Source organism: Tarenaya hassleriana, unplaced genomic scaffold (assembly GCF_000463585.1).
Source record: "Tarenaya hassleriana unplaced genomic scaffold, ASM46358v1 Cleome58, whole genome shotgun sequence".
NCBI classification, from domain to species: domain Eukaryota; kingdom Viridiplantae; phylum Streptophyta; class Magnoliopsida; order Brassicales; family Cleomaceae; genus Tarenaya; species Tarenaya hassleriana.
Genome location: NW_010968329.1, coordinates 513,980 through 521,133, shown reverse-complemented (window position 1 = coordinate 521,133; position 7,154 = coordinate 513,980). Strand labels below are relative to the sequence as shown.

Below are 7,154 nucleotides of genomic sequence, written 5' to 3'. Positions count from 1 at the left end.
ATTCCTCCGTGCACAGATGAAATTATTGTAGGATGCATATTTTGCAACTTCATTTTCCCATTGGGTTCGCAATTCACAATAAGGATGAACCCTGTTATCGTATTACAGGATTAAATGATAAATATGGTTTCTCTAGGATTAAGTATTATTTTCCTTTTTTGTGCCATTTACGTTACTATATTCTCATTTTCATGCACATTAATTTTCTTTTTAAGCTCTGTTCTTGGTTTATATTGGTTACAGCTGCAAGGGCGCTGAATGAACTGAATTTCATAGCTCTCAACGGAAAGGCTATTAGGGTTATGTATTCTGTACGTGATCCTAGTCTGCGTAAAAGCGGAGTTGGTAATATATTTATCAAGGTATCTTTTGCCATGATTCATCTCTTGTATTCTGCCTGGCTTACTTTTCAATTTCCTTTCCCATGGTTCATCTTTTGCCATATTCTTTCCACTTCAGTTTACTTGCACATTTAAGCTGCCTTCCGTTTTAAAACAAATATGTTTTGGAAATATTTTCTTAAATAAGCAATGATTAGCAGGTCAAAGTAAAACTCATAAATGATGAAGTGTTCATTAACATCGGGGAAAGTTAAAACACCCTTAGCTGGAAGAAAGTGCCTATCGAGATACCTCATGAAATATTCACAATTAAAAAAGGAATATGGGGGTTAGATTTTGTTGTTATGACTTGTTGTCTGACTTGGTATACGGACTTGTTTCAGAGTCTGGACAAATCTATCGACCACAAAGCACTATATGACACATTTTCGGCTTTTGGGGCCATCCTCTCTTGCAAAATTGCAACTGATGCCTCTGGTCAGTCAAAAGGCTATGGGTTTGTACAGTATGACAACGAAGAATCTGCTCAGAAGGCGATAGAGCAATTGAATGGCATGCTTCTGAACGATAAGCAGGTGTATGTTGGACCCTTTGTTCACAGGCAGCAAAGAGAATCTTCAGTTGAGAAGGCAAAGTTTACCAATGTGTATGTCAAGAATATCTCTGAATCCATGACTGATGAAGAGCTGAGCAAAATTTTTGTTGAGTTCGGACCAATCACGAGTTGTGTGATCATGAGAGATGGTGAAGGGAAATCAAAAGGCTTTGGGTTTGTCAATTTTGAGAATCCGGATGATGCTGCCAAAGCTGTTGAGGCTCTAAATGGAAGGAAATTTGATGAGAAGGAGTGGTATGTTGGGAAAGCTCAAAAGAAATCTGAGAGGGAAATGGAACTGAAGCAAAAGTTTGAGCAAAGTTTGAAGGAAGCTGCAGATAGATCTCAGGGGTCAAACTTGTACGTTAAGAACTTGGATGATAGCATCGCAGATGAAAAACTCAAGGAGCTTTTCTCTCCTTTTGGGACTATAACATCATGCAAGGTTTGTAACAGTTGCCATGAACTTCTTTCTCTAAATTTAGAAAGTGCTACATGTTTCTCAAATTTTCTTTTTCTCCATTCGGAAAACCACGATGTTTTGCTGGATAGAAATCGAGTTATTTTTCCTACCTGAGTGATCCTAACTGCAATTTGAAAATGGAAAGTAACAGACCGTAGCATGTTTACTGATTAATAGATTTGTTTACCTGGTTTGACTCTTTTTTTTTTTGCATTTGGATTTGACAGGTCATGAAAGACCCAAGTGGAGTTAGCAAAGGATCTGGCTTTGTCGCATTTTCGTCACCTGAGGAGGCATCTAGAGCTGTAAGTTCAACTTACTTAGTTGCTACGTGCATGCATGTTTTTCGCATGCAAGCACACATATTATCGTGCATGCCCATAAATGGCGGCCACAATATGAAGACACATTGAATGATTGGTTCTTGATCATTATTCCTTTTTTTCTTTGAAAGAGATAGAGACACTTAAATTATTTTCTTGACCGTGGTCAGATTGTGGAGATGAATGGCAAAATGGTCGTTAGCAAACCCCTATATGTAGCTCTAGCACAGCGGAAAGAAGATCGCAAGGCTAGGCTGCAGGTATCACAACTTGATCCCATTTTTCTTACAAGGATGCTCTTCTTCATTCATGTTCTATTTTGTTACTATCTGCTCTATAGATGGTAATAAGCTGGTCTTGTGTGCTTTATTCTACAGCATTAGTATCTGAAAAACAACTTCTCAAAAAAAGTATGTATGCATTCAAATTCATTCCATCATGTTTCGTGTTCCGTGTTATATTAATACCAAAATCCTTTCCAAAATCTCATGTCTTGCCTTGAGTTTTCCGTGAAGTTCACTTTTATCATATGCCCGTAATGAACAACTTTGACCATACCTTTACAGGCTCAGTTTGCCCAATTGAGACCAGTGAATATGCCACCTAATGTCGCTCCTCGTATGCCCATGTATCCGCCGGGTGGTCCTGGAATTGGTCAACAACTATTTTATGGGCAAGGACCTCCTGCTATGATTCCACCCCAGGTAATTAAATATTTTAGATCTATTCTTTCCTTTTATGGTTGCAAAACTCTGAAAACCAAATTCTCATGGCTAAATACGGGACAAAACCATGAGCTCATGGTCCATTTCTGTATGTGTGGGGAATAGATGACTTAGTTTAATGCAAGCTGCATCACAGGATCCAAGATGGATTATTTTATATGCTAACTAAAAATGTGGATTCTTGATGTATTATGTTTATACATATACATATCCACCCACATACGCAATGTGTAGAACATTTACTTTATTCCTAATAAATCTGATGCTTATCAAGCTACTAAAATATTATTAACAATTTGTTCATATTACAATAGCTATTTCTATCGTTATGACTAACTGATATAATGACACCTTTGGAGATTTCAAGGGCCCTGTAAAAGTTCGCTGCAAATCAGATTGAGAATTATTCAGTCAGTGTATCACTGCTAAAATGTGTCTGGGAACATCTTGTTTTGTTATTCTTATGTACTAGTATCATTGTAATCTTGTATAAGTTTTGACTATTCATCTCCTTTTATTTTTTCAGAGTTTTTATCAATGTTTCTAATTTTCTTTTTGATGAACAGTATGAGTTCTCTGCCATACAATTATCTTTATTTAATGTTTTTAAGTTTATGTTGGATCAACTTGTAACCAGCGAGTGAACTTTAATTACACTGGTATGGTATGTGGACAGCCTGGATTCGGATACCAACAGCAGCTTGTTCCAGGTATGAGACCCGGTGGGGCTCCAATGCCAAATTTTTTCATGCCTATGGTGCAACAAGGGCAGCAGCAGCAGCAACGCCCTGGTGGAAGACGTGGAGGAGCTGTTCAACAATCTCAACAACCTGCTCCTATGATGCAGCAACAGGTTTCATTGCGTTGGATATGACCTTTTTTATTTGTTTGGATAGTTTAGATGGCAATTTTAGGAAACCTAAGGATTTTTTTCCTACCCTTGAGCTCTTTTCATCTAGAAGATGCATGGATAGGATGGAATTGTGATAAAGTTGGAATACAATGAAATTGTGATAAAGTTTTGCATCTATTGTTTCCGCAGCCATGTGATTTACCTGGCGTTGTATCCTATGATGCAGCAACAGGTTTCATTGCTTTGGATATGACCTTTTCGTTTGTTTGGGTGATTTAAATGGGAACTTTAGGAAAGCTCAAGGATTTTTTCCCTACCCTTGAGCTCTCTTCATCTAAAAGATGCATGGATAGGATGGCATTACTCATTGAAAGTTGGAATAGAATGGTTTTGTGACAAAGTTTGGATCATGTGATTTACTCTGGAATGATATGTTTTGGGATCTTGATAACTTTGGTTTGATCAATTTCTTAGATGCTTTCAAGGGGTCGGATGTATCGTTATCCACAGCGTGGTGGTCTGCCTGATGTTCCCATGCCCGGAGTTTCCCCGAGTATGCTTTCTGTTCCTTACGATATTGCTGGTGGTGCTGCGCCTCTTCGTGATTCTGCTGTTTCTCAGCCTGTTCCAATTGGAGCTTTGGCCTCTGCACTTGCAAATGCTTCTCCTGAGCAGCAGAGAACGGTAAAACGGATTCTTTCATTTCCTCGGTTAAATTTATTTTCCCTTGGAATTATGCATATATCGTCAAGAACTATAAATTTCAATCCAAAATTTTGTCATTTTTCTTGATACATAGCATTTAAATAAAAGAAAATCTTGTCCATTATATGCTTAAAAGGGAAAAAGAATCATTGTTCTTTCATGCTTCCATGATTTGGTCCGGCTATCGGATTCATTCTCCTTTGTTTTTCATTTTTGGGTTGACCCAGTTTCCATCTGGTTTTCATATTCTGGTGTGATTATGTTGCTAAACCCATGCTTGTTTGCTTATTTATTATTTATGGTTAACCGGTTTCAAGCCCCTAATGCTATTTGAACTGGACAGTTTTCTCGTTTAGGCTTGAACCGTGGTTGCCCATAGCAAAATACGAAATGAAATATGCTTACAATTTATGAAACGATGTCTAATGTACTCACCTTGTTTTCTATTTTGATCCTTTTTTTTCTGGGTCCCTGGCTCATAGATGCTGGGTGAGAATCTATACCCACTTGTGGAACAACTTGAGCCAGACTCTGCGGCTAAGGTCACGGGAATGCTTCTCGAAATGGATCAAACCGAAGTTCTCCACTTGCTCGAGTCACCTGAAGCTCTCAAAGCCAAAGTTGCAGAAGCAATGGAAGTTCTCAGGAGTGTTCAGCAACAAGCTGGTGGCGCTGCCGATCAGTTAGCTTCTCTGTCTCTAAAAGACAACCTCGTACCTTGAGTTCCGCAAGATCCGGAGCCTGAGATCCTCAGATTCCGGAGCCTTACTTTTATCATTTAGTGTTTGGTCTTTTTCAAGATTCAGGAACAAAGATTGTTCTTGCGGAAAACTTGTTTTCTCCGACCGGTGTTTGTTATGTTATTTGCCTGGATTTTTGATTTGAGAGTTTACCTTTTTGTTTACTTGTGGTTACTATTGTTTTGATATTGAATAGCTGAATTTTTTTGGATAATTTTGATTTTCAAGCTATGTTTTATTTATATCTATTGGGTTTGGTCATTTTATATACTATTTGTTTTGCGTAAATCATACACGTGATCAGATTGGTCAAAACATTTAATCTGATTCATAAACCCAATGGACCAAAAAGAAACACGAGACAATAATATAAAACCCAAACATATATATGTACATAGACTAGATTTCCAAAGCATAAAAAGAAATTCATTCAAAACAAAACTAGAAAACATAAAAAAAGAAAGTTTAGTTCTTGGTTTATGTGTCATACAACGTTTATATTGTTTTTTCCATGGCTAACGTTCGTCACTAGATTTCGGCCAAATTCTTCATCTGGATCTTGTCAGTGTCATCAACGGTTTTGGGTCCAAAATTATAAGATTGAATTAGAAACATGCAAACCGATATCGATATTCCATAATGTTCTAAGATTTACATTGGATATGATTGATAAAGACCTTATGCTCACCTCATGTGGTTCCTGTGCTGCAAAGTTAGTTCCATGAGTCAACCAAAGCTCATGCCGCGCGTGACATGTAAGGTTTGATAGCATATGTCAGGGAAAGAAACATGCCAAAGTTATGAATTCCATAGCACATGACATGTCTCTCGTCGTGGATTTTAACTTGTGAATAAAAAATCCTAACAGTTGGTGGTCCAATAGTGGATAGATAACAATATCATTTTCAAAGTCATGAGTTCGATTCTACTGGTGGGGAAAGATGTAATTTTATCCATGTTGATGTGTAACACGGTAGGGATTATCATGGCAATGAATAAAACGTCAAGGGCCAAAACGTTGTAGTTAGGGCATTCATGTACACTCAGGTCACGCAAGTTAGAAACATGTCAGAAAATATTAGATACAAGTCGAAAACACTAAAAAAAAAACTCACCTTGGCTTTCTAATTTCAAAGCTAAGGTTATAAAACTTTATAGAACATTACAGGAGGTGTTACACAAACGGCAAGTAGGGACACGAAGCGTAACTTCAGGGATCGAATCCCAATTGGTAAGGGGTTTTTCACATGGCCTACTTTAGAAAAAGTGAACAGCCAAATGAACTTTCTAATTAATAAAAAAGATACTTGGTATTTCGAATTTAAATATGATTAATTAATATAATTTTTCGTTTCCACTCATTTTAATTTTAAATTAACTATTTTAAAATTTATAAAAATTCCAAGTCACATGCTCCAAGTAAACCTAGAAAACCTAGATGTATCTCTACCCTTTGTTATAACTGCATTTAACAAATTGTTGTTGATTTTATTTCAAAAAACAAGGCTAATTGTACAAACGCCTAACCGTGATAGGACCAAAGACCGTACCGTATCTCCAAGCTTATTATCCAGCTAGCGGTTAATGAGATTTGGAAAGAGAGAAACAATCGAATCTTCCGACATCGTTCGAGGCCTTTGAAAGTGCTACGACATAAGCTTGATCGTAACATGAGGAACATACTCTTCGGCTTGCAAGGGCATGGTAACTCACGTTCAGAACTTCTTCTACAACACTAGTACTTCTTGACTGATAGTTTCAGAACTCTTTGACCACCCTTCGACTGTAACAAGCCTAAGTGCTGGGTTTTGATTTTTACCACTTGATGGGAATCCTATTTTGTATACGGTTTTGAACTGTTGTAATTCCATTGTTTTATAGTATAATATAATCACATTTAACCAAAAAAAAAACAAGGCTAATTGTTAGGGGCTTAGAAGATTCTCGGACCCTTAAATCGTGTGGATGGACCACGTGTGCGAATTCTGTAGGAGTTTAAATAAATAATAAATACTCATACGTATCTGGTAAGACGACGACTTCAATCTGATATGATAATCCTGTTTTCAACCTATCAAAACACGTATGAAACAGTAAGGAATCAGATATGACTTCAAGGCATGATACAATTTCCTAAAAGCGTTATTCCATCCCTACCGGGTAAATGGGATTACAGGAATACACTTTTGAGATACAATGAAGCGGCAATGATTTCGGTTTACCCTTCCGACAATCATCAAACAGAATCTTGTTTAACCGAAAACAAAAAGACCCTTGCGATAGTTTTTCTGCACTATCCGCAAGAACACTCAAATCTCTCAAACAACGAGTTAGATATCATCTATATCATGTTAGGATGTCTAGGGGTGTTTATTAACACTCCAAAAGTCGAAAGGTGCAAAGAAATCG

The 7,154-nt window shown here is 37.3% G+C and overlaps 1 protein-coding gene across 1 annotated transcript in view; it reads left to right on the top strand.

Moving 5' to 3' along the window:
* LOC104798793 (polyadenylate-binding protein 8-like) overlaps positions 1-4,989 on the top strand; it is a 7,172-nt gene extending 2,183 nt beyond the window's left edge. The window contains exons 2-9 of the mRNA XM_010520995.2: positions 244-362; positions 725-1,381; positions 1,627-1,704; positions 1,893-1,982; positions 2,289-2,426; positions 3,124-3,300; positions 3,775-3,984; positions 4,488-4,989. Of these exons, the coding sequence (XP_010519297.1) occupies positions 244-362; positions 725-1,381; positions 1,627-1,704; positions 1,893-1,982; positions 2,289-2,426; positions 3,124-3,300; positions 3,775-3,984; positions 4,488-4,727 (1,709 nt within the window). The 3' untranslated portion in view covers positions 4,728-4,989. The remainder of the gene's footprint in view (positions 1-243; positions 363-724; positions 1,382-1,626; positions 1,705-1,892; positions 1,983-2,288; positions 2,427-3,123; positions 3,301-3,774; positions 3,985-4,487) is intronic.
* Positions 4,990-7,154: the final 2,165 nt, after the last annotated feature.